We start from the raw sequence: 27,500 nt of genomic DNA on the forward strand, positions 1-27,500 counted from the left end.
AGTGAGTCCGTCGGTGTGAACGAGGTGTTGTTGTTTCTGTCCGGCAGCAAAAAGCTCGAGATAACCGGGCGGCTCAGCGCATCAGCAAGGTGCAGCTGTCCAACGACCCGCTCAAACGCCACCAGCCCTCGCAGCAGCCGCCGCCCCCGGGACCTTATGACCCCGTTTCCATGGAGACGGATGGGGCGTTCAAGGACCCGCTGAGGCCCAAAGAGACAGAACAGGAGCAGGAGTGGAAGTTCAGACAGGTGAGCAGAGTTTCAGTGCGTTTGTCTTTAACACCTCATCCCCCCATGAAGTAGAACCGGAGAGAGAAATCAACACCAGACTCCTGTCACAAACCGCAGGATTTAACCAAAACTCACTAATATGCATCCTGAATGAAGTCATGAATTCACTGTAATGAAGGGTTTCTGCAGATCTTGCAGTCTTGGATGAAGGATCCCTCTTCTTCGTTTGTTTAAGCAAATAAACGTTTGAGTTTTTAATGTTTTGCTGTGTTTATGTCCATTTGTAATCTTAGTATTTCTATTGAACCAACTCATATATTAATCTACAATTTAAATCTGTGATTTTAAGGTACCTTAGTCAGAAGCCAAAATGGCAGTTAGTCTGTTACCTGTTAGCAGAACTAGCTCACCTGTTTGTTCCTTCACGACTGGATTTATTCGTACAGAACTTTTCCCTCGGGATGAATTCAGTTCGATCTTATCTTCACGTGAGATAAAACACAGTGAAAAGGAAATAAATAGAAATAAAAACAGACTCAAATGAGAATAAAGATGAAATATAAAATGAAATACTGATGGACAAAGAAGTAAAATCAGCAGTTAAGTGCAGTTTAAATAAAACGTCCAGTGCTGCCGCTTTGAACCAACGTGCAGTGGCAGTGTTTTGACTGCGGGGGCAGTGTGAGTCTGTGATCTGCACGTTTGGCATCCCGTAAAACAAAAGCTTGTTTTAAAATGTGTATTTCCGCCTGCAGCAGGTGTGTCAACTGAAGTGACACCTCCACGAAACAGGAAGTGCTCAATCTCTTCTTCTTCGTGACTGTCACGGTGTTGGTTTCCCTCTCTGAGTAGTAACCATGGTAACCGCCAGGCTGCATGTCAGGGGGATGCAGAGTCAGACTGAGAGATGGGGCCAGATGACTTCAGTGGGGGCATGAAAGAGCTGTTGTCATTGTGTCATTGATGAAGATAAGTGATGAAGATGATGTGCATGCCTGCTGAGCCTCACTCACTCCAACTAATATCTCTGATGTAATTGTCATTGAAAAGGGAGAGGTAAATGACAGATGGGGAGCCGGTAAGAAGAGGCAGGAAAATCTCCCCCAAAGCAAAGCCCTAAAATCACCAACAGATAAAGATTGTCCCTACCAGGCATCTGTAGCAGGAGGTGGCAAAGAGGCTCTGGTAAGATCTCAAGGCGAACCTGTTCGAGGCAGACTTCCTGGATCCACGACGCTCTGAAATCCTCTTCCTGTCCCAGGTCGCTCCTGCGCCGGTCCACACACACTTGAGTTTCGCTGTGATCACCTGGAGGTCAGCTGCCCTCAGCTGGTGTCTACTCTGCAGGAGACTAGAATCCAGAGCAGAGCTGCGGATTAGTCGGTTCATTGATTGATTGATTGATTCGTCGACAGACAGAAAATTAATATTTAAGAATTAATAATTCAGTTTTTTTAAGCAAAAAATGCCAAAAAGAATCGTTGGTTCCAGCTTCTTAAAGGTGCAAAGGTTCAGGAAATGCTGGTGTTTGTTGACAGAAAATTGACGAGCTTTTTTCACAGCTTCCTGTTTTATAGACCAAACGACTAATCGATCGAGAAAGTAATGGGAGGATTAATTGAAAATCAAAATAATCCAGATGTAATTCACCTGTATGTTTCGTGTGTTGCGGAGCAGAGCGGCCAGTACTGACGACAGCGCTGTTGCCGTTACAGCCGCAGTCATTTTGTTCGACACGCTGGTGTTAAATCGGAGGATTCCAGTTTCAGACGTTCAGACGTTACTGAACGGAGAGTCCAGATTCAAAAGTCACTTTTCTTAACCGTAATCTTTAGCTTTAGCCAGGAGCACACCAGTACGCCGTCAGCATCTCAAACCTGAGGCCACCTAACACAACTACAACACAAGTATCTGAAAGTACGTGTGCGGCGTCATCGTGTCACCGTAGATCAAAGCAGGACGAAGAACAGACTTAAAAACGGCACTGACCTCCAGGACAGAAACACCGGAAACTACAGGTGTTGTACCGAGACCGGGCCGACGCAGACTCTCCCAGACCACAGAGGATTTCAGACACATGGACCCAGGATCGGTCACGGTCATCTTCTCTGGGCCAAAGCACAGTTTTGGGGGGGGGGGGGGGGACACAAACAATGACTTCAGCTGGAGAACAGCTGAAGTGGAGTTGACCCAGAGTCGGTGTCCGTGGCCTCGGTCTGTCTCAGAACTGACTGATTTTATTCTGAAGGGATGCTGCCTCGCTCTGAATGTTTGTCTGCTGCCGTCCTTCAACATCCACCTCACGCTGATCCGAGAACAGGTCTCAGATGGTTCTGGTCTCGGGGTCAGCTGGATACGCCCCGTCAGTTACAGTAGTTGATTTACTGATTAGCTGAGGCTTAATCATACAGATGAAAGGGGACGGAGACAGTAGAGGAAGATGGAGGACAGTCACAAAGTTCACAGAAGCAGCGTGTTGAGTCTCCTCTGAGACTGATCTGAGACCAGCCCTAAACTAGACTAGACTTCAGACTAAACCACCAGTCAAACAAACCTTTTTGGCTTGCGACTCTTTAAAGTGAAACAGTGCCACAGGTCTGATATGTCTCTGTGAGTTAGAAGCAGCCTGTCCAGGATATTACAGAAACCGCGTTTCTGAATAGACTCAGTTCTTTAGTGTCTCGATGATCCGGATGAGTCGCACTCGGTGAGGTTAATGTACACAGCGTCCGGCTCCGGCTGCTGGAGACGATCCGCTGTCTTCCAGCTGCAGTATGTGTGTCCAGGGCGTCTCGCCGCTCGGCCATCTTTACTCTGCTCCAAGCAGCTCGCATCTCTGAAGCCTGAAGCCGTCTGTGAATGTATATAAATATAGTACTTAAAATACATTTTTAATTGTGCATTTCATTTGTTTCTAACTGTCTCATATACACAGCTAAACTAGTTTTGGTGTTTGTAGTTAGAGAGAAAAGTGAGGGAGTTAGACGTCCGTTAAAGCTGGGTTCAGTCTCTTCCTGCTCTCTCTGATCGCCATCGCTGTTTCAAGGCAGCTGAATACTTTTGTTTCTGTCGTCAGACGACTGAGCGAGGATGAAATCTGATCACCCCCATTTACACCTGGTACTAACATACGATCTGGATCAGGAAAAACACGCTAATGCAACGTGCAAACGCATTCAGAATGCATTGGGATGTGAGCGGATCAGCCAGACCACATCTGGAGGTTGTGATCCGATGTCAGCCGGCGTAAACGAAATCCGATCAGCATGACACCCGACGAGCTGAAAGGTCGCCTGACTCCGCTGAAGCTACCGGCGGTAGTGGTAGTTAGCGAGACTGCCCTCACAAAAAGTGATTTTAAAAATGAACAACATCCATTCGTGGCATTGCCATCCTTGACCTGGGACACGCCATGTCTGGTGACAAGTCCGCCAGCCCCGTCTAACTAATTTGCATATTGAAACGGAGACAACAAGGAAGCTGTACTGACATTTAAACTGAGAGTTAGAAGCAACAAAAGGTCGTCATATTAAAGTTCAGCCACAAAGCATCTGCTGCCATCTAAATGAGCTGCTAACGTGTATTTATGTCTTTAAAACAACTACATTATTAATATGGCTGCCGAAGAGCAGGCGCTGCTGAAACGCCTCCCATTGAAACCGTGACGGAGCCGGATCCTGCGTGCATTCTGCGTTACAGGTCTTACGGTTTGGGGGGAAAAGGCCACTGGTATCAGCACCCGAGTTTAGGTGTCAGAATCATATCTGAAAAATGTGATACAAGCAGGTGATCACCAGACAACACCTGAGCTCTGAGACCATGTGACTGGAAGTCCAGGATGTGTCCCAGTCTGAGAGCAGGACCAGTGTCTGGAGTGTTTTCCCCTCAGTGTGTGGTCTGTGTGCTGAAGGACGACAGCAGCTTCACATTGACTGTGAGCAGGTATCACTGCAGGTGTGATTAACCAGGTGAGAGACAGACAGGAAAGACCAGTCAGCAGGGAGGACTAATGATCAGCTCAAACAAGATGTGACTGTAAAGCCCCCCCCCAGACCCCTCTACCATCCCAACCGCACCACAACCAGAACCACAGGAGGACTAAAACAGTTCTGTCCTATCTCACACAGTCTGAGTTATTATCCAGCACATTAGTCTGGTAACAAGCACATGTTCAATCCTCCAGTACGCTGAATGAATCTAATGATGGAGGTGTTTTAGTCGTGTGGTTTCTGCCGCCCCCCTCCCCCTCCCCCTCCCACCCCCACCCCCGTAAACTCCACCATTCATCACTGATTCTCCCACATTTGCTGAGCAAGAGAGAGAGAGAGAGAGAGAGAGGGAAAGCGAGCATTGCTAGCTGCCATGTCATCATGTTTTAACTCCACGTGTAGACACCAATCAACGCGCTGACGCGTGTCACTCTGTGTCTGTTTTTGTCTTCCCGTGTTTCTCTCTTTGTGTTTCGGTTTCTCTCCCAGCAAATGCGTCAGAAGAGTAAGCAGCTGGCGAGGATCGAGGCGACTCAGAAGTTGGAGCAGGTGAAGAACGAGCAGCTCCTGCAGCAGAGGCAGCAGCAGCAGCTGTTAGCCGGCCAGCGCCAACTTTCCCCGGAAACCGGCAGCCGGAGCCCCGTGACGCCCGTCGCCGGGGGCAACGGCTCCCCCCTCCACCCGCCGGCTTCCAGGGAGGGTCAGTCCAGACAGCACCTCCTCCTGCAGGGGGGCCAGAGTTCAGGATTGGCTGACGACGTCTTCCTCAGACCACAAGCCCCTCCCCCCTCCGGGTTCTCGTCTCTCCCTCACTCCCCCCACCCCTCCTCCCCTCTCCATCAGCCCCCATCCTCCCCCCAGATGTTCTCCCCGCCCTCCTCCCGCCCCTCGTCGCCCTGGGACCCCTACAGTAAGGTAGCAGGAACTCCTCGCCCCACCTCCTCGCAGGCTGGCGGCCCCCCAGCTCCCCAGCAGCAGCGTCGCAACTCCCTCAGTGCCTCGCCGGCCCACGATGCCTTTGGTTCCCCCGCACCGTCCCCAGACTCTAAAACCTCTGATGTCTCCAGGAGCCTCGGACCGCAACCAGGTAACTCCCAGTAACTGTCTCCTCGTTTTCTCCTCCTTTTCTCCTCCCAGTAACTGTCTCCTCGTTTTCTCCTCCTTTTCTCCTCCTAGTGACTTCTCCTCATAGTTTTCTCCTCCTAGTGATGGCCTCCTCCTTGTTTTCTCCTCCTAGTGACCATCTCCTCCTTGTTTTCTCCTCCTAGTGACTGTCTCCTCCTTGTTTTCTCCTCCTAGTGACCATCTCCTCCTTGTTTTCTCCTCCCAGTAACTGTCTCCTCGTTTTCTCCTCCTAGAGACTTCTCTTCATAGTTTTCTCCTCCTAGTGACTGTCTCCTCCTTGTTTTCTCCTCCTAGTGACCATCTCCTCCTAGTTTTCTCCTCCTAGTGACTGTCTCTCTCGTTTTCTCCTCCTAGAGACTTCTCTTCATAGTTTTCTCCTCCTAGTGACTGGTCTCCTCCTTGTTTTCTCCTCCTAGTGACCATCTCCTCCTTGTTTTCTCCTCCTAGTGACTGTCTCCTCCTTGTTTTCTCCTCCTAGTGACCATGTCTCCTCCTTGTTTTCTCCTCCTAGTGACTGTCTCCTCCTTGTTTTCTCCTCCTAGTGACTGTCTCCTCCTTGTTTTCTCCTCCTAGTGACTTCTCTTCATAGTTTTCTCCTCCTAGTGATGGCCTCCTCCTTTTTTTCTCCTCCTAGTGACCTCTCCTCGTTTTCTCCTCCTAGTGACTTCTCCTCCTTGTTTTCTCCTCCTAGTGACTGTCTCCTCCTTGTTTTCTCCTCCTAGTGACTGTCTCCTCCTCGTTTTCTCCTCCTAGTGACTGTCTCCTCCTTGTTTTCTCCTCCTAGATACTTCTCTTCATAGTTTTCTCCTCCTAGTGATGGCCTCCTCCTTGTTTTCTCCTCCTAGTGACCATCTCCTCCTTGTTTTCTCCTCCTAGTGACTGTCTCCTCCTTGTTTTCTCCTCCTAGTGACTGTCTCCTCCTTGTTTTCTCCTCCTAGAGACTTCTCTTCATAGTTTTCTCCTCCTAGTGATGGCCTCCTCCTTGTTTTCTCCTCCTAGTGACCATCTCCTCCTTTTTTTCTCCTCCTAGTGACTGTCTCCTCCTCGTTTTCTCCTCCTAGTGACTCTCCTCCTCCTCTCTACCCAGAGACTTCTTCATAGTTTTCTCCTCCTAGTGACCATCTCCTCCTTGTTTTCTCCTCCTAGTGACTGTCTCCTCCTTGTTTTCTCCTCCTAGTTCCTCCTCCTTGTTTTCTCCTCCTAGTGACCGTCTCCTCCTCGTTTTCTCCTCCTAGTGACCGTCTCCTCCAGAGTGACTTCTCTTCATAGTTTTCTCCTCCTAGTGACTGTCTCCTCCTTTTTCTCTCCTCCTAGTGACCTCTCCTCCTTGTTTTCTCCTCCTAGTGACTTCTCCTCCTTGTTTTTCCTCCTAGTGACCTCTCCTCCTGATGGCCTACCCAGAGACTTCTCTTCATAGTTTTCTCCTCCTAGTGACTGTCTCCTCCTCGTTCTCTCCTCCTGGTGACCTCTCCTCCTCGTTTTCTCTACCCAGAGACTTCTCTTCATAGTTTTCTCCTCCTAGTGACCATCTCCTCCTTGTTTTCTCCTCCTAGTGACTGTCTCCTCCTTGTTTTCTCCTCCTAGTGACCTCTCCTCCTTGTTTTCTCCTCCTAGTGACTTCTCTTCATAGTTTTCTCCTCCTAGTGATGGCCTCCTCCTTTTTTTCTCCTCCTAGTGACCTCTCCTCGTTTTCTCCTCCTAGTGACTGTCTCCTCCTTGTTTTCTCCTCCTAGTGACTGTCTCCTCCTTGTTTTCTCCTCCTAGTGACCATCTCCTCCTCGTTTTCTCTACCCAGAGACTTCTCTTCATAGTTTTCTCCTCCTAGTGACTGTCTCCTCCTCGTTTTCTCCTCCTAGTGACTGTCTCCTCCTTGTTTTCTCCTCCTTGTTTTCTCCTCCTGGTGACTGTCTCCTCCTCGTTTTCTCCTCCTGGTGACTGTCTCCTCCTCGTTCTCTCCTCCTGGTGACCTCTCCTCCTCGTTTTCTCTACCCAGAGACTTCTCTTCATAGTTTTCTCCTCCTGGTGACCTCTCCTCCTCGTTTTCTCCTCCTGGTGACCTCTCCTCCTCGTTTTCTCCTCCTGGTGACCTCTCCTCCTTGTTTTCTCTTCCCAGGCCTGCAGCAGAGCAGAGCAGCTATGATGAGCCCCCCCTCGGGCTCGGCCCCTGAGCATTTAGCCAGACATGTTTGTATCCGAGCGACGGAGACCTACCAGAGGACTCCCCATAACAGCAGTAACATCCGTGTAGCGGTGTCTGAATTGTACGGTCGGGCTGGTGAACTGGTCCAGGGCGGGGTTTTTAAAGCCCCCATGCCCCCCCACCATCAGCCTCAGCCAGAGATATTTGGCAACACAGGAGGAGGAGGAAGGAGGGACCCGGTTAGACCCACAGACCTGGGCTTTACCCTACCCCAGTCGCAGGACCTTCCCTTCCCCTCTAGTCCGCTGTCAGGGCTGAGTTCCCCGCACCGCAGCCCCTACGCCCAGACGCCCGGCACCCCCAGACCTGACTACAGCCAGCAGATCACTGACCCCTTCACCCAGCAGTCACCTATGACCTCCCGGCCCTCGCCTGACCCCTACGCCAACCCTCAGACCCCTGGTACACCGCGCCCTCAATCTGACCCCACATACCTCGCCACACCGCCGGCGCTGCGACTGGACCAGTATAACCAGCAGTCTGCCAACCGTCGGCCGTCCCCCTCCCACCCAGCCCTCGACCCCTATGCCTCCAACCCAGGGACGCCCCACCCCTCTGTCACAGAGCGCTTCCCTCGATCACCAGGCAGCCAGCGGAGCACTGACCCCTACGCTCAGCAACCCTCCACGCCGCGGCCCCAGAAGGCCCCTGATTCATTCTGCCAGGCCTCGGTGGAGAGCTTCAATCCTCAGCCCGCAGGATCCGGTTCATCTCCTTTGGCTCCAGGACCGTCTGGAGAAACGGCGGCCTTCACTCCGACACACAACCAGGTAACAGATAACAGTTTTATATGTCTGTACTGCACTTTACACGGGCTTCATAGTGACAACAGCATTAACTCGCATGTTTCTGATTGACGGACAGCAGGGTGCCACGGACGAGCTAATGGGTGTTTCTTCTTCTCTCTTCAGTTGCAGCAGTCTCCAGGAAGACAACAAATGCAGGATTCATTTCCCAGAACCCCCAGCAACCAGACCCCAAAGCACTCTGGGATTTCAGAGGAGAGCGGCTTCTCTGGCTTGGCCAGTCAGACTCCTGGTCACGACCCCTTCGAGCAGGGTCACATGACACCAGGCCCCTCGCAGACGGACAAGACGACCAATGAAATGGCAGCGCTGGCCGTGGCTTCTTTAGATGGACCAATAAGCATGCTGCCTCAGCTTGGCGACTCAGAGGAGAAGCTGAGACAGGTAGGACAGGTGTTCTCCAGGACGGAAAGTCGTTAAAGTAAAAAACGTGTGTTACGTGTTTCAGCATTTCGTGCCGTGTTTCATTTTGTTTCTTGAGTCACAGCCGTATGTTTGGCTGTCTGGTCTCAGTTTTTATTTTCTGGTTTCAGGTCTGCCGTGTTGTCTCTGTTCTGTGCAGCGCCAGCGGCTCCGGCAGCTCATCCTGAGGCAGCAGCAGCAGAAGAGTGCGTTACGGCAGGAGAAAGGTCTGCAGGAGGCAGCTTCTGGACCCGCGGTACCCCCTGCTGCTGCACCTGGACCCACCCCTGGTTCTGCCACACCGCGTCACTGGTCCCAGGAGGACTCCTCCGCTGCTCCTCCAGCAGACCTGTTTGGACGTCCACCACCCCCTTACCCTGGCACAGTGAGGCCTGGTGGGGCGGGGGGGGCTCCGGCCCCGAGGTTCCCTGGAGGTTTCCCAGGGGAGCAGCAGAGGGGCTTCACCCCCACCGAGACTCCCTTCCCCAGGCAGAGCCTCCCCAGAGAGCTGGTGCTCCGAGGGCCGGTCCTGAGGTGAGAGGAGCAACAAAACCTGGTCCTGACCTGATCTGATGATGCGCTCTCTACTCACATCCCCCCCTCCTCTCCTCCTCTCCAGGTTCAGTGTTCCTCCAGGAGCTCATGCGGGTTTCCAGGACTCCTTCTTGCGTCCTCCCCAGGGATCGGTGCCTGGCTCTGGGCTCAGTGTGGTGGAGGGAGTCCCCGTCCAAATGAGGAGGCCGATGCCCGGGGAGTTCACCGGCATCCGACCCCTCCCCGCTCCCAGCGCTCCCCCACACATGCTGCCAGGTGAGGACGGCCGGCCGACAGCGTGTTGAGCGGTTTCAAACGAGTTTGACCAGCTGCTTACATGTAATGCATCAGCGATGATCGCCCAATCAGATCAGTCCAACGCTCCTGGCACCGCCCTGCCTGTGTCATGAGTACTTTGACTGACTGACGTTTTTGCAACTGTATTGTTTATTGATTATTTTGAACTAAAAAGGTGGAGGTGGCACGGGCAGCATAATACTCGTATTATATTTATATTTTTCCAGTGTTTTACGTATTGATATTCAGATATTTACACGACCTCTCCTGCCAATATGAAAAAATATTGGTATTGATTCGTTAACGTAAGTAAAGGCTCTGAATACGCTGATTAAAAAGTCTATCATTTATTTATTCGTATTTTATAAGTCACTGATATCCCCTCCCCTCCCCAGGTGTCCCCCAGCCCTTCCTCCCGCGCTCCCTCCCCCTCCAGCAGCACAGCATCATGGGACAGCCCTACATCGAGCTTCGACACCGCGCCCCTGAACACCGCCTGAGGCTGCCCTTCCCTCTGCCGGCCTCCCCGGACCCCTCTGCCCCGCTGCTGCACCCCAGAGACCCCCAGGCGTCTCAGGTCAGACCCGGACAGGGGTCCAGAACGGTTGAGGCGCCGCTGGGCCAGCAGATGGTGATGGAACAGCTGAACCAGCAGCATCAGCAGCACCTCGTCCACACAGCGGCGCTGACACAGAGCGGCGAGTCGGCACTGCCGGGGGCTGATGGGATAGAGGAGCACCTGGAGGGGGAGGACTCGGCCGTGAAGGATCTGGAGGACGTGGAGGTGAAAGATCTGGTCGACCTGAACCTGAACCTCGACCCTGAAGACGGTACGAACATACGGGTCGCATCTCGATACTCAGATCTACAGAAGCAGCAGCTTTAGTTTCAGATCGGAAGGTCCAGATTTATAGCGCCCCCCTCAGGACAGAGTTTACATGTTGTTTGTTAGACACGCCGCTGCCACCAGCGAGATCCTTTTCACATATTACTACATGCCAACATACATTGTCTGGTTTTAAAGTTCTTGCTGGCTGTTTCAGGTAAAGAGGACCTGGATCTGGGTCCTAATGACCTCCACGACTTCCTGCTGTCGGGGAAGTTTGACCTGATCGCCTACGCTGATCCCGAGCTCAATCTGGAGGACAAGAAGGACATGTTCAACGAGGAGCTGGACCTGGGGGAGCCGGTGGAGGAGAAGGAGGGTGGGGAGAGGAGGGAGGGATCCAGCGGGTCCAGAAAGACAGAGAGCCACACCTGCTTGATAGGCCAGGTCAAACAGGAAGTGCAGGACAGCATCAAGACAGAAGCGAGGGACGGCCCCTCTGCACCCCAGTACCCTGCATCACAGCCTGGGGTCATCACCACCAGCAGACCCCCAGGAGCCCCAGGGGCCGAGGCAGCGGGCTCCAGCCAGCCCGGCTCCTCTGCTCTCCTCACCAAGGTGGGACCCTCTCTTATTTATCGTTACTGAAGTATCACTACTAATAAATGACAAATCGTTAAATGAAAATCAATAGTTTGATAAAGGGAGAAAATATAATGAACAACTTCCTCCGTCCCTCCAGGAGAGTGTCGAAGACTCTGGCTCCGCTTCAGGGGCCTTGCCAGCTCTCCAGACCCAGGAACAGGCTCCGTCGTCGGGCTTGGCATCCAGGGTTCACCTCCCCATGGCTGGAGGTAAACAAATACCACAAATGTGAACTTCCTGAAATGTATTAAGAGATTTTAGGAGCGTTGGAACTATTGATCATTTTCTACTCGATCCATTTCTTTATTAATAGATTATTGATCTTTATTTACTGAGCTGATCAGCAGCTGAAGTTTAACCAGAAAATCTTCTGTCTCCCCTCTCTCTCTCTCGTCTCCCCCTCTGTCTCTCTCTCTCCTCTCTCTCTCCTCTGTCTCTCCTCGTCTCCTCCTCTCTCTCTCTCGTCTCTCTCCTCTGTCTCTCTCGTCTCCTCCTCTGTCTCTCCTTGTCTCCCCCACTGTCTCTCTCATTTCCTCCTGTCTCCTCCTCTTTCTCGTCTCCCCCTCTCTCTCTCTCCTCTGTCTCCCCTCTGTGTCTCTCGTCTCCCCTCTCTCTCTCTCCCTCCTCTGTCTCTCTCGTCTCCCCTCTGTCTCTCCTCTGTCCCCTCTGTCTCTCCTCTGTCCCCTGTCTCTCCTCTGTCTCCCCCCACTGTCTCTCTCATTTCCTCCTGTCTCCTCCTCTTTCTCGTCTCCCCCTCTGTCTCTCCTCTGTCCCCCCCTCTGTCTCTCCTCTGTCTCCCCCTCTGTCTCTCTCGTCTCCCCCTCTGTGTCTCTCGTCTCCCCCTCTGTCTCTCCTTGTCTCTCTCCTCTGTCTCCCCTCTGTCTCTCTCTGTCTCCCCTCTGTGTCTCTGTCTCCCCTCTGTCTCTCCTTGTCTCCCCCTCTGTCTCCAGGTCAACAGGTCTTCCAGCAGCAGCAGAGACCGTTTGGACCCTCCCCTCAGCTCTCTTCACCCCCACCCTCGCGGTCTCCCAGTGTCCCCCACCCCAGTCTGACTCCTCAGGGCCCCCTGCCCCGCCTCACCAGTTGTCCCTCCAACCCTCCCAGCCTCGCCTCCTCCTCAACCCCCAGACCCAGCTTCCGCACCCGGGGTCCTCCACCCAGACCCAGAGCCAGTCCGTCTTCACCCAGAACCAGGACCAGGACCAGAACAAGCACAGGCCTCTGCTCCTTGAGGAGCAGCCGCTCCTCCTGCAGGAGCTGCTGGACCAGGAGCGCCAGGAGCAGCAGCAGCAGAAACAGATGCAGGCCCTGATCAGACATCAGTCCGCCCCAGACTCTCTGTTACCCAACATGGGTAAGACCTGAACCCCGACAGACCTGAACCCCGACAGACCTGAACCCCGACAGACTGTTGATAGTGCTCCTGTAAGTGCTGCTGCTGTTTTTAATTTGTGTGTGTGTGTGTGTGTGTGTTCAGCAGACTTTGACTCCATCTCTGACCCCATCATGAAGGCCAAGATGGTGGCTCTGAAGGGCATCAACAAGGTCGTGACCCAGGGCAACCTGGGACTCAACCCCATGGTCATCAACAGGTACGACGACCTCTGACCTCTGACCTTATGCATTTCTGCTTCATTATGCAAATGGAGGGGGCTGTGTGTCATGGGGTCAACCCGGCCCCCAGAAACACTCGGCTCCGGCGGCGTCTGCCGAGTTCTTATCTCACCTGTGGTCAGAAACAGTAAACGCATAAATACATTCAGTCCAGCTGTAGTGGCCATATTTCACGGGAGCGTGTTGGAAACGTGATCTCTACTTTACACACACTGCAGTCTGGAAACGCTGCAGAGTTCTGCCTGTCGTCTGCACGAGCGTAGCAGATGGTCTAATGGTGTAATTATAAGAGAACATGGCGACATATTCTGCGTACTGTATTTTCATGCTTTCTACCTAAATATTGTGCTTTTATTTCGTGCTTCAGTAACTTGTTACTGTGCAGATTCAGATTAATAATACAAATATAACAACAAATAAATTATTATTATAAATGTATTATTACTGTTTCTTCACAGCAGCAGAACACAAAGTCATTAAAGTGATGAACGCATCAGTAATTCTACCTGACGAGTACTTCACTGAAAGTATATTTTGCTGCGAACCCTTTTGTACCTTTACTTCAGTAAACTGTACCGGAGTGTTTCCCCGCTGAAGGATCTGCGGGCGCCGGAGCTTCCTGCAGCCGTACTCAGCTGTTCCTCACTGAAACGCTGACAGACGTCACTTCTTTAACTCCGTCTGTGTCTTTGTGTGTCAGGTTCCAGCAGGCTCCGGGGGCCCCGGTGGCTCCGGTGGCTCCGGTGGCTGTGGCGGCTCCAGTGGCCCCGGGTCCAGAGGGGACTCCTCAGCCTCCACACCTGGTGGAACAGGTGTGTAGAGCCGTTTATTTCACAGTGAATGATTAACGTGATACTTGACAGCGTCGCTGTGTGGAAAACAACAATGTGTCCTGTATTTGCTGAGTGTGGCTTCAAACAGGAAGTGTCTTCTCTTCCTGTCAGGACGGGAAGTTGAACCCCCAGCTGGTGCGACCCAACCCCCCCAACTTCGGCCCGGGCTTCGTCAGTGAGTATCAGAACAGCGTCGGGACGCCATCGGTATCAGCGCTGTGAAGGCTTCGTGTGTCTTTTTAGTTTTTCCTGTCGAGTGTGTGTGAAATCTGCTCTTGTGATGATGTGAGTCTGGTAGAGAGAACGAGTAGTTCAGAGTTCAAGTAAATATGTAGAAGAATAACAGAGAATCAACATGACGAAGGAAAGCCGATGAAATGAAAGCCGTCCTGTTTCCTGCAGACGAGTCTCAGCGGCGGCAGTACGAGGAGTGGCTGGGGGAGACGCAGCAGCTCCTGCAGATGCAGCAGCGCCTCCTGGAGGACCAGATCGCCGCTCACCGCAAGACCAAGAAATCTCTGTCGGCCAAACAGAGAACAGCCAAGAAGGCCGGCCGCCCCTTCGCCGAGGAGGACGCCGCCCAGCTCCGCCACATCGCAGAGCAGCAGGGGGCGGTCCAGAAACAGCTGGAGCAGGTACACAGCCGCACCCGGGGCCTCGTTAGAACCGCAGGGCACACCTGTACAGACGCTCGCGCACAGACTCTGTGGAGACACAGGTGGTTTTATAATGATCCTCTTCACACGTTTCGTTTCACTTCATATCAGACACGGTTCCTTCCCTTTTCTCCGTTTTAAAAGATCCAGGCCGACGCAGATATTTTATGTGTACAGTTATTGAACAGTTATTGAACTATTGAGCGCCACATACCCGAACCCTCACCGGGGGGTCAAGCTGTACGATGCTCACATATCACAGCGCTGCTGAAATCCTGTCAGGTGGCGTCTTCTAGAAATCTTTAAAAACACTGATCTGTAGTTTCCTGTTTGAAAGGCTCAGTAGTTTCCTCAAACAGCTGCTCGCTGTAGTTTCTATCAGACCAACAGGAGGAAACAGAGCATCTGTTGGGGACTATTTCCAGCGGCGGATGAATCCACGTGTGGTGCTGTAGTGAGTGTTTGGGGCAGCAGGACGGTGTGTGTGTGTGAGGCAGAATAAACTACAGTGTGTGTGTTCATGGTGATGAAGGTGCAGCAGAGCGGCTCGCTGATGTGTTTTAACAGTTTTTATGGCTCAGAGGAGGAAGACCCACCAGCTGTGACTCACACACACCTGTTAGCAGAGACGACGATGATGATGATGATGATGATGATGATGGTGGTGGTGGTGGTGGTGGTGGTGGTGGTCTGAAACAGAGGTGGAGTCTCAGCAGTTTCAGTTTAACGCTGCGGTGTGATGTTTGTGTTCAGATCCGGAAGCAGCAGAAGGATCACGCGGAGCTGATCGAGGACTACAGGACCAAGCAGCAGCAGCAGAGAGCTCTGCAGCAGCAGCAGCAACCGGCGGCCCCCCCCATGATGGCTGCAGGAGCACCCCCCATCCCCCAGACCCTCCTCTCCCAGCCCATGGTGTCCATGCAGCCCCACGCGGGCAGCCCCGCGCCGGCCCATGTCTCTAACGTGCCCTCTGGTTGGACCCCGGGGGGCGGGGCCCCGGGGGTGATGGGGCAGAGGATGCCACCTCATCTGCCCCCTCAGATGCCCCCCACCCTGCCTAACGCCCCCCAGGCTCCCCCACACACCCAGACCCCCCCGGCCATGGTTCCCGGTCTCGCTGCTCCCACAGCGGGCTTCACTGCAGGCCCCCGGGGCCCCGCTGGAGGCCCCAATGGAGCGGCGGGGGATGGAGCCGCCCCCTCTCATCAGGTAACGCACCTGGAACTGTTCTCTGCTGATCTGGTTCAAACACTACTAGAGCTGCAGCTAATGATAACTTTCATTATCCGTCACGTGCCGCTAACTTCCACCATTAATCGATTAAATGTTGGTCTGTAAAATGTCAGTGAGAAATGCCGTCGGGTTATTCCAGAGTCGAGGTGACTAAGTTTACCAATTTAGTTACCAGCAATAATTCACACATCAGACACTGACTCCAGAGCAGTTTCTGAGCGTCTGCACACCAGCAGATAGTCCAGGTTCTTTCATTTCCTGAAGAAGTGACTCTGAAGTCATCGCAGCGTTTTGCACAGAAGAAGATGGGATGTTTCTCTCAGCCAGAGGAACGACAGTCGTTAGTTGAACTAGAAGTCCTTGGCTTTTGGATCAACATGGTTCAGGAGTCTGGTTCCGTCTAATGTTCATATATATCCTTCATTTTCACAGGGAAGCTGTAAAACCCGCCACAAAGGTTATTTCTGCAGATACACGACGAGTCAGCCTTCTCAGAGTCGAGCTCGTTAGCCCTCAGAGCGCTCACTGCTGCTCTGCTCCCGCTCTGTAAACACATTACTTCTGTCGTGAACTGGCGCTACATAAATCAGTTTGACTTGACTTCACCTGTCTCCACGACCTGCAGGTGAAGTTTGACGACAACAACCCGTTCAGCGAGGGTTTCCAGGAAAGAGAGAGGAGGGAGAGGCTGAGGGAGCAGCAGGAGAGGCAGAGAGTTCAGCTCATGCAGGAGGTAAAACGTCACACCGGCACCACTCTCAGAACAGGAAGTAGAACCACAGCTGTTAATCTGCACAGAACAGGAAGTAGAACCACAGCTGTTAATCTGTAGCGAACAGGAAGTAGAAACACAGCTGCTGTTCTGCGGACAACAGGAAGTAGAACCACAGCTGTTAATCTGCGGAGAACAGGAAGTAGAACCACGGCTGTTAATCTGCGGAGAACAGGAAGTAGAACCACGGCTGTTAATCTGTAGCGAACAGGAAGTAGAACCACAGCTGTTAATCTGTAGCGAACAGGAAGTAGAAACACAGCTGCTGTTCTGCGGACAACAGGAAGTAGAACCACACACAGCTGTTAATCTGTAGCTAACAGGAAGTAGAACCACACACAGCTGTTAATCTGTAGCGAACAGGAAGTAGAACCACACACAGCTGTTAATCTGCGGAGAACAGGAAGTAGAACCACACACAGCTGTTAATCTGCGGAGAACAGGAAGTAGAACCACACACAGCTGTTAATCTGCGGAGAACAGGAAGTAGAACCACAGCTGTTAATCTGCACAGAACAGGAAGTAGAACCACACACAGCTGTTAATCTGCAGAGAACAGGAAGTAGAACCACACACAGCTGTTAATCTGCGGAGAACAGGAAGTAGAACCACACACAGCTGTTAATCTGCACAGAACAGGAAGTAGAACCACACACAGCTGTTAATCTGCACAGAACAGGAAGTAGAACCACACACAGCTGTTAATCTGCACAGAACAGGAAGTAGAACCACACACAGCTGTTAATCTGCACAGAACAGGAAGTAGAACCACACACAGCTGTTAATCTCATGGAGAACAGGAAGTAGAACCACACACAGCTGTTAATCTGCGGAGAACAGGAAGTAGAACCACACACAGCTGTTAATCTGCGGAGAACAGGAAGTAGAACCACACACAGCTGTTAATCTGCACAGAACAGGAAGTAGAACCACACACAGCTGTTAATCTGCGGAGAACAGGAAGTAGAACCACACACAGCTGTTAATCTGCACAGAACAGGAAGTAGAACCACACACAGCTGTTAATCTGCGGAGAACAGGAAGTAGAACCACACACAGCTGTTAATCTGCGGAGAACAGGAAGTAGAACCACACACAGCTGTTAATCTGCGGAGAACAGGAAGTAGAACCACACACAGCTGTTAATCTGCACAGAACAGGAAGTAGAACCACACACAGCTGTTAATTCATGGAGAACAGGAAGTAGAACCACAGCTGTTAATCTGCACAGAACAGGAAGTAGAACCACACACAGCTGTTAATCTGCGGAGAACAGGAAGTAGAACCACATACAGCTGTTAATCTGCGGAGAACAGGAAGTAGAACCACAGCTGTTAATCTGTAGAGAACAGGAAGTAGAAACACAGCTGTTAATCTGCAGAGAACAGGAAGTAGAACCACAGCTGTTAATCTGTAGAGAACAGGAAGTAGAAACACATCTGTTAATCTGCGGAGAACAGGAAGTAGAAACACAGCTGTTAATCTGCAGAGAACAGGAAGTAGAACCACAGCTGTTAATCTGCACAGAACAGGAAGTAGAAACACAGCTGTTAATCTGCAGCGAACAGGAAGTAGAACCACAGCTGTTAATCTGCACAGAACAGGAAGTAGAAACACAGCTGTTAATCTGCGGAGAACAGGAAGTAGAACCACAGCTGTTAATCTTCCTCTCCTCTCAGGTGGAGCGTCATTGCGCCCTGCAGCAGAGACTGCAGCTGGAGCAGCAAGGCCTCCTGGGAGCCTCCTCGGGTCCTGGAGCTGGAGTAGCAGCCATGCCCACATCTGGAGCTCTATCAGGGACTCGAGTCGGGCAAACACCGGGACCTGGAGGTCCTGCTGGGTCAGCACCCGCCCCCGGAGGGGACAGTCTTTCCCAGATGCCCTTCTTCAGCTCTGAGCTGCCCCAGGACTTCCTGCAGTCCCCCCAAACCTCCAGACCTCCCCCACAGCACCAGGGCCAGGCGGGGGCGCCATTCCCCCAGCATGCAGGCCTCCACCAGGGCTTCACAGGAGGACCCCTGCACCCCGGAGCTCACCCATCTCCAGGTCTGCTGCCCGGGGCCGCAGCAGAGCGGGGCAGGGTCCCGTCTGAGCACGGGCCCCCCGTGGATTTAGCTCCTTCCAACCTCCAGACCAGACCGAGGCTCTCAGGCCCCACCGGGCCCTCAGCCCAGGGGCAGGTGCGGCCAGCTGGGACAGGAGCAGCAGGAATGACCCCCTCCCATCCTGGAGGTCAGGCTCATCGATTTGGACACGACTCCTCCTCTTCCTCCCCCTCTACCCCCTTTCCCCCCTCCTTCCCCTGCTCCTCCTCTGGAGGCCCCGCCTCCCTCATCCAGCTCTACTCTGACATCATCCCCGACGACAAACCAAAGAAGAAGAGGAGCAGGAAGAGGGACGGAGACGACGCCGCGGGCAGAGGAGGAGCCAGGACGCCGTTGTCCTCGCACTCCGATGACATCACAGCTCCGCCCACTCCGGCTGTCTCGGACACTTCCTGCTCCACGCCCACTCGGGGCAGCATGGACCAATCAGATCTGTCGTTCTCTCTCAGCTCCTCCCTCTGTGGTCTGGCTCCGTCGTCGGAGTTGGAGAGGCAGCTGTCCGTCATCTCTGCAGCCCAGCAGAGAGGCTCCGTCCTGGGCATGGACTCTCTGAGAGGTCCCCTGTCTGCAGCTCGTCTGGAGGTCAAGGTGAGGAGTTTTACTGTGATGTGAAATCTTTCTGATAGTTCAATAACCTGTAATAATATGTTCATAGTATTCGTACTGTAGTATATTGTCAGCTCAGGGTTTCAGTATCTTGTGCGCCTCTGCTTCCCTGCAGGAGGAGCGTGAGGAGGGAGGAGCGTGCGGAGGAGGCGTGGTGAAGATGGAGGAGGGCGGGGGTGAGAGATTGTTCTCCCCCTCTCCTCTCCACGGGGGAGGGAAAGACGGAGACGGGGGAAAGGAGCTGCTCAGGCACCTGTTGAAGGACAAGACCTCCCCGGCCACCACGCCGTCACCCACCGGCCAGGCCCCGCCCACCGCCCGCCGCCAGCTGTCCAATGAGAGCGTCCGGTCCGAGGAGGAGGACCGGCCTGGTTCCCATGGCAATGTGGTGAGGAGGGGGTTAACTGGCATCCTTTTTTGTGACAGAGTTTTTATTCTTTTATTCCTTTTGCAGACAATTACAAACTGTATAATAAATAATAATTACAAAGCATTAATCCTCCTCGTCAGCTCACCTGACAGCTCGCTACGCCAACAAGGAAGTGCTCCGACTTTTGACTTCCTGTGTAGACAGGAAGTGTGTCACGTTGTGTAGTTACACTGTTACGCACAGTCCAGTTTCTATGACAACGGGCTTATTGTTGTGTAACAAGCTAATTATTCCAGATTATATTACCAATAAAATACATATTATAGGGTGTTAGGATATTGTTAGCTCGTTGTTAGCTCGTTGGTAGCTCGTTAGCTAAGGCGGTCTTTAATCTGATGTCTGAGGTGTCAGGTCACATGACCTCCTCATAAATGTGGACGTTTGTTCCCAACTTTGAGAAATCTATAGCGAGCTGTGTGAACCAATCAGGACCGAGGGTTCTGACTTTTTACTGTAGCAGCAACCGGAAGCTAAGACACCAAACAGGAAGCGGACCACGGGATAAAATGGCGGCTGCACGAGGTCAAAAGGGTTGAGCCTGATTGATTTACACGTTTGTGATCTTTAACAGCGTCGATGTTCCATCTTACAGTCAGATCTGTTAGATTTTCATCTATTGATTAAGGAGAGACGCTTCATTCGGCAGCGTAATGCTCCGATAACACGTGAGCCCAATAACATCTGATAGTGTAGATTATTGATTATCTGATAATATTGATTATCTGATAGTGTAGATTATTGATTATCTTCTCCAGTTAATAGTGTGTCCATACTCTGGTTGACGCTCACTGACAGCAGAGAGTCACAGCCGCTCGTAGCTTCACGTTAATGTAAGCAAACAGACGAGTGTGAGATGTGAGCAGACATGTTACCGTGGTTACCGTGGTGACCTCCGTCCTCCTCCAGGTGACGACGGACAGTCCGGGTCCGGATCTCCTGGACTCCTCCGGCAGGAAGAAGACTCAGCGCTGTAAGAGACTCACTCGGCCGGAGAAAGACAGAGCTCCTCCCAAAAGCAAGAGGAGGAAGAGAGAGGAGGAGGAGAAGACGCTCCGCTCCTCCAGCACCTCCTCTGACACGCTGATGACACACCTCACACAGGTAGACCAGCAGCACCTCCCTCGCCTCCTTGGTGCCTTGTTTGTCTCCTCCATTAATGGGTCTTTATTTACTTTCACTACTAGAGTGAAATATTATAAATAAAATCTATATTTAACTAAACTGAAACATCGCTGCGATCTTCCTGTTTCCTGTTTCCTGTTTCGGTCCGGAAACGTCAGAAGAGATCAGAGCTTTTCTCTTCGCAGTGAATCTTTTAAATGAGAAGCGGTTTCCTCTCTGCAGCTCTGAAACGTTTTACTGCTAACAGTAATGCAGCCGCAGAAATCTGACTCCGGTCTTATTATCTTATTGATTATTGATTACTCCCCCCTCCCTCCCTCAGCTGTCCGTGCTGCCCCTCATGGAGCCGGTTCTGGGGGTGGATCTGGGTCTGTTCCCCCCGTACGGCAGCTCCTCTCTGGGCAGAGACTCCAGACTGACGGGCTCCTTCGGTAACGCCTGCCTGGACGGAGTCACCGACTACTACTCCCAGCTCATATACAAGGTGCAGCTCGTTTACTGCCGCAGCCCTGCTGCTGTGACGCCGACCTGAGCCTCGCAGGTGTTTAACTGTCTGCTTCGCTCTTCGTTTCCCTGCAGAACAACCTCAGTAACCCCACGCCTCCCGCCTCCCTGCCCCCCACGCCCCCGCCTGTCGCCAGGCAGAAACTGGTGAACGGCTTCGCCACGACGGAGGAGCTGTCCAGGAAGGACATCACCGAGCAGGACGGTAAGAAAACACGTCCTCGAGCGACATCGCTTTCATCGCATCAGACTTCCTGTTACTTTAACCCACTGCTTTGTCTTAAAGGCGAATAAATGCAGTTCACGCTTCAGTGTAATAGTGATTACATACAATAACTTTATAGCACAATGTTTACATGGAAAACGTGAAGCAGTTGCCTTTACTTGAAACCAAGATTACACTGTGGCCAGAAGTATGTGGACAGCCCTCGGCGTGGCGCCCACAGTGTGTGATGCCTGATGTCACACTCAACTCTCCAGAAAAGCACCCGTTGAATCAGATTTGCTCGTCTGATCGCTGCGTCGGCCCTGAACGCTACTTCACCGTCAGTAAACGACGCTGTGAGCAGGTGACGTCTAAACCATTAGTTTTTTTAGACAAACTAAAACTGAGACGTATTTAATTTTCTATAATATATAAAAAAGTAAAATCTTCACTTTTAAGAAATCAGAAGAAGAAAATGCTTCAATCTGTCACCTTTTTCGTCCCACCTGAGTTTGTAGGCCACCGACTGCGAGTCAGACCTGATCCCCAACATCAGTGCTGGACCTGCAGCAGGTTCAGGTTCGGAGCATTAATGGACACGGTGTCACATGCGGAGGGAACGCTCGGCTGTCCACATACTTTTGGCCGTATAATGTATCCCAAAAAGCTAAAAATCAGGTGAAGGAGTTCTGCAGCCGGTCGTCGTGTCAACGCGCTGTGTTCTTCCTTCAGTTAAAGGTGTGAAGCAGAAGGGGGAGGGGCTTCTGGCTCTAAACCACGCCTCAAAGACTGTGGATGTACCCGCCTCCCTGCCGACCCCGCCCCACAACAACCAGGAAGAGCTCAGGTAAACTCCGCCCACTGAGATGCCGCGGCTCCACCTGTCCTGATTAAAACACTCACGAAATTAAGTCTGTGTAATTTCAGGAAGTTAAAAGTTTAGAAGGATTTTATTCTAAAAAGAGGAATCTAGAGTTTCAGTCACTTCTTCTTCTTCTTCTTCTTCTGTTGCATTGACGCAACTTTCTTCTTCGTGTGTTTTGCTGCTCAGGGTCCAGGACTCGTCGGAGCGCGACAGCCCGGACGGCTTCGTCCCGTCGTCGTCTCCAGAGAGCGTGGCCGACATGGAGGTCAGCAGGTACCCCGACCTCTCCTTCATCAAACTGGAGCCGCCCTCGCCCTGCCCGTCGCCTACAATACCCATCATGCCCTGCGCCTGGGGAAAAGGTCAGTCATCAGCTGTGTGAAATGCCCCGACTGTAAGGTCGGTTTGTTTCCTGCTCAATTTCTTACCTGTTGCTCACCTGTGTGTGTGTGTGTGTGTCCAGGCTCTGCAGTGAAACAGGAAGTGAAGTCGGAGCCTAACCACCAGGCTCCTCCCTCCTGCACTAACACAGACCTGGTTACCATAGCGATAACCCTGAACCCTGTCGCAGCTCAGGTGAACCTCTCTCTTCGCTCTCTCTCTGTGTGCTGAGTCCTCAGTAGCCCCTCCCTCCCGATGACGTCACTGTGACTGTGCTTTTCAGAACGTTGCCGACGTGATGGCGGCGATGGCGAAGCTGCTGCAGGTCCCCGTCCCCGCCGACTACCAGCTGAGCCGACCCGCGGGCCCCGAGCGCAGCTCTCTGGCCCTGCTGGCCGGAGTCCGAGTGCCGCTGACGCAGGTAGGAGAGGAAGTGCTGCGTGTGTGTGCGTGTGCGTGCTGTGTGTGTGTGTGTGTGCGTCTGTGTGTGTGTGTGTGTGTGCGCGTCTGTGCGTGCTGTGTGTGTGTGTGTGTGTGTGTGTGTGTGTGTGCGCGTCTGTGCGTGCGTGCTGCAGGCTGGCCCACAGGAAACAGTTTTACTGTGAAAGGCTGTCGTCCCGCCCCCAGCTGTGATTGGACAGTTGGTTGTTTTTCGTTTTGGCGTCGTCTGAGAATCTCTCCGTGGAAACGAATGGCGGAGCTTTGTGTTGAGTGTTGGCAGTCTGTGCTGCCCTCTGCTGGACACTGACGGACATTACTCCTCTGGATTTTAATGTGAACACAGTGAGAAACGATCAGTTCATTCAGTTAGCAAAGAAAAAACCTAAGTAAGTGTCTTTTTAATGTGTTTGTGGTGAAATTATGGCACAGTTAATGCACACGTGATCAATAACTCCGGCTTCCGTAAGGTATTTCCTGTCCTTCACAATAAAGGTGGTCGTTCTGAGCGTCACGTTAGCCGCAGACGAGCTGCGGCAGCTGCTTGTGTAACATGTGATATCCTGACCGTGTGTTTGATGTGTGTGCAGAGTTCAACAGGCGGCAGACAGCAGAGACCTCCACCTGCTGCTGGGAACGCTGGTCTGTACTCACTTTCTCCGTCCCGTTTCACTTCTTCTTCTGTCCTTCCTTCATCCTGCGGGATGTTTAGTTGTTTTTAGTTTAGTTCTGCTTCCTGTCCTGCCCCCCAGCTTGGGACTGACATCTCTATATTCTGTGTGTGTGTGTGTTGCCTCCAGGTGTCAGAATGGACTACATCCAACATGGCGGCCCTGCTGCTGCTGCAGCCAGGCCTCAGTGTTGCAGCTGCTGCAAGGTGCTGCTGGGAAACGGAGTCCGTATCATCAAGGAGCTCAAACAGGTTGGGCAAAGTAAACAAATGTTTATCACTGAGAGTGAAACAACAAAGATGGCAGACAGGAAGTCACTGTGTGTGTGTGTGTGTGTGTGTGTGTGTTACAGGAGGGTCAGTCCAGACCAGGATCCAGCCTGGTGTTCTGCAGTCCAAACTGTTCTGCACTCTACACATCTGACCTACAGAACAGAACAGCTGGAAACAAGGTGAGACAGATTCAAATCTGAGCAGCAGGAATATGGAAACAACCCGACTCCTACAATTCCCATAATGCAACTGGATACTGTCCTGCTAAACAGCCACGTCTTTCAAACTCCCCTCGCTCCTGGGGACCCTAAAGGTCGGGTTGCTAGATGATGTCATGGCGTAGAGTTGGTGACATCATAACGTCTCTGTCTGTCCTCAGTCTGCAGACCCCGTCCTGCTGTCCGGCTCTGAGTGCCCCCCTCCCAGCAGAGTGCAGCACCAGTACACCAACAACATGTCTTCCATCGCTGTCCACTCCCTCCTCCACACTCCCTCCGCACCTCCCCCCACCTCCTCTTCCCCACCACTCTCCTTCCCCCCTGCCTCCGCTATCACCATGGAGACCAGGCCCCGCATTGACAGCCTCAAGGTGGGTGTGGTTACTGACTAAATTATCAAAGGTAATAGCTGATCAGCCGATTTATTGATTAGATGATTGACTGAATCGCTGATTGGTTTACAGGTGAAGGTGAAGTTGAAGCCCCGCCCCCGGGCGGTCCCAGGTGGAGAGGACTCGATGTCGTCTCGCCACGGGAAGAGGATGAAGAGTTCCCGCTGGAGACGCTGGAGCTTTAGTATTACGCTGAGCAGGTTAGCATGTTAGCATCACACTGAGCTGGTTAGCACGTTAGCATCACACTGAGCTGGTTAGCTTATTAGCATCACACTGAGCAGGTTAGCATCACACTGAGCTGGTTAGCATCACACTGAGCTGGTTAGCATGTTAGCATCACACTGAGCTGGTTAGCATCACACTGAGCTGGTTAGCATCACACTGAGCTGGTTAGCATGTTAGCATCACACTGAGCTGGTTAGCTTATTAGCATCACACTGAGCAGGTTAGCATGTTAGCATCAAACTGAGCTTGTTAGCATCACACTGAGCTTGTTAGCTTGTTAGCATCACACTGAGGATTGTTGTGTATGTCTCTCTTTTTTTACCCAGGGGCCCTTGCATCCCTAACGAGGCGGTTGCCATGCCAACAGAGGAGGAAGTGGATGTGCTGCTGAAGAAGTTGGGGGCGTGTCTTCGTCCTGACCCGTCACCCAAAGACCAACGGAGGTGCTGCTTCTGTAACCAGCAGGGAGACGGACAGACGGACGGACCAGCCAGACTGCTGAACCTGGACCTGGACCTGTGGGTGAGTCTACTGGGCTCTACTGGGCTCTACTCAGGTCTATTGGCCTCTCATCTGGACCTGCTCTCTGATGGTCTCTGATGATAGTCTGGACCAGCCGAGCCAGATCTAACTGAACAGAATCAGCTCAGTTAACAAGCCGTCTCTCTTCTCAGGTCCACCTGAACTGTGCTCTGTGGTCCAGTGAGGTGTATGAGACTCAGGCCGGAGCTCTGATCAACGTGGAGCTGGCTCTGAGACGAGGTCTGAGTCTACGCTGCGCTCACTGCCAGCAGACCGGAGCCACGAGCGGCTGCAACCGCCTCCGCTGCACCAACACCTACCACTTCACCTGCGCACTGCAGGCCCACTGCACCTTCTTCAAGGTACCACACTGTGACACACACACACTGTGACACACACACACTGTAACACACACACACTGTAACACACACACACTAACACACACTGTGACACACACACACTGTAACACACACACACTGTAACACACACACACTGTAACACACACAGTAACACACACTGTGACACACACACACTAACACACACTGTAACACACACACACTAACACAACACACACACACTGTAACACACACACACTAACACACACACACTGTAACACACACTGTAACACACACACTGTAACACACACACACTGTAACACACACACACTGTAACACACACACTAACACACACTGTAACACACACACACTGTAACACACACACACTGTAACACACACACACTGTAACACACACACACTGTAACACACACACTAACACACACTGTAACACACACTGTAACACACACACACTGTAACACACACACACTGTAACACACACACTAACACACACTGTAACACACACACACTGTAACACACACACACTGTAACACACACACTGTAACACACACACTGTAACACACACACTGTAACACACACAGTAACACACACACAGTAACACACACACAGTAACACACACACTGTAACACACACACACTAACACACACACACTAACACACACTGTAACACACACTGTAACACACACTGTAACACACACACTGTAACACACACACACTGTAACACACACACACACTGTAACACACTGTAACACACACACACTGTGACACACACACACTGTAACACACACACACTGTGACACACACACACTGTAACACACACACACTGTGACAGACACACACACTGTAACACACACACTGTAACACACACTGTAACACACACACACACACTGTAACACACACACTGTAACACACACTGTAACACACACACACACTGTAACACACACTGTAACACACACACACTGTAACACACACTGTGACACACACACACACTGTAACACACACTGTAACACACACTGTAACACACACACACTGTAACACACACTGTGACAGACACACACTGTAACACACACACACACACTGTAACACACACTGTAACACACACACTGTAACACACACACTGTAACACTGTAACACACACTGTAACACACACACACTGTAACACACACTGTGACACACACACACACTGTAACACACACTGTAACACACACTGTAACACACACACACTGTAACACACACACACACACTGTAACACACACTGTAACACACACTGTAACACACACTGTAACACACACACACACTGTAACACACACTGTAACACACACACACACTGTAACACACACACACTGTAACACACACTGTAACACACACTGTAACACACACTGTAACACACACACACACTGTAACACACACTGTAACACACACACACTGTAACACACACACACACTGTAACACACACTGTAACACACACACACTGTAACACACACACACTGTAACACACACTGTAACACACACACACTGTAGCACACGCTGTAACACACACACGCTGTAACACACACACACTGTAACACACACACACTGTGACACACACACACACTGACACACACAGTAACACACACTGTAACACACACACACTGTAACACACACACACTGTAACACACGCACACACTAACACACACTGTAACACACGCACACACTAACACACACTGTAACACACACACACTGTAACACACACACACTAACACACACTGTGACACACACACACTGTAACACACACACTGTAACACACACTGTGACACACACACACACTGACACACACAGTAACACACACTGTAACACACACACACACTGTAACACACACACACACTAACACACACTGTAACACACACACACTGTAACACACACACACTAACACACACTGTGACACACACACACTGTAACACACACACTGTGACACACACACACTGTGACAGACACACTGTAACACACACACTGTGACAGACACACTGTAACACACACACTGTGACAGA

General features: G+C 51.8%; 1 protein-coding gene across 1 annotated transcript in view; it reads left to right on the forward strand.

Moving 5' to 3' along the window:
• kmt2ca (lysine (K)-specific methyltransferase 2Ca) overlaps positions 1-27,500 on the forward strand; it is an 84,567-nt gene that overhangs the window by 44,377 nt on the left and 12,690 nt on the right. The window contains 34 exon segments of the mRNA XM_044176282.1: positions 48-248; positions 1,281-1,415; positions 4,709-5,306; positions 7,458-8,314; positions 8,456-8,734; positions 8,913-9,286; positions 9,372-9,562; positions 9,979-10,413; positions 10,627-10,790; positions 10,793-11,027; positions 11,152-11,263; positions 12,005-12,408; positions 12,532-12,646; positions 13,369-13,480; positions 13,613-13,676; positions 13,904-14,136; positions 14,911-15,366; positions 16,016-16,123; positions 17,842-18,855; positions 18,989-19,261; positions 20,210-20,404; positions 20,748-20,909; positions 21,005-21,134; positions 21,867-21,981; positions 22,186-22,361; positions 22,463-22,575; positions 22,664-22,801; positions 23,409-23,460; positions 23,619-23,740; positions 23,842-23,940; positions 24,141-24,350; positions 24,444-24,571; positions 24,926-25,121; positions 25,274-25,509. Of these exon segments, the coding sequence (XP_044032217.1) occupies positions 48-248; positions 1,281-1,415; positions 4,709-5,306; positions 7,458-8,314; positions 8,456-8,734; positions 8,913-9,286; positions 9,372-9,562; positions 9,979-10,413; positions 10,627-10,790; positions 10,793-11,027; positions 11,152-11,263; positions 12,005-12,408; positions 12,532-12,646; positions 13,369-13,480; positions 13,613-13,676; positions 13,904-14,136; positions 14,911-15,366; positions 16,016-16,123; positions 17,842-18,855; positions 18,989-19,261; positions 20,210-20,404; positions 20,748-20,909; positions 21,005-21,134; positions 21,867-21,981; positions 22,186-22,361; positions 22,463-22,575; positions 22,664-22,801; positions 23,409-23,460; positions 23,619-23,740; positions 23,842-23,940; positions 24,141-24,350; positions 24,444-24,571; positions 24,926-25,121; positions 25,274-25,509 (8,432 nt within the window).

Source organism: Siniperca chuatsi, linkage group LG19 (genome assembly GCF_020085105.1).
Source record: "Siniperca chuatsi isolate FFG_IHB_CAS linkage group LG19, ASM2008510v1, whole genome shotgun sequence".
Taxonomy (NCBI): Eukaryota; Metazoa; Chordata; class Actinopteri; order Centrarchiformes; family Sinipercidae; genus Siniperca; species Siniperca chuatsi.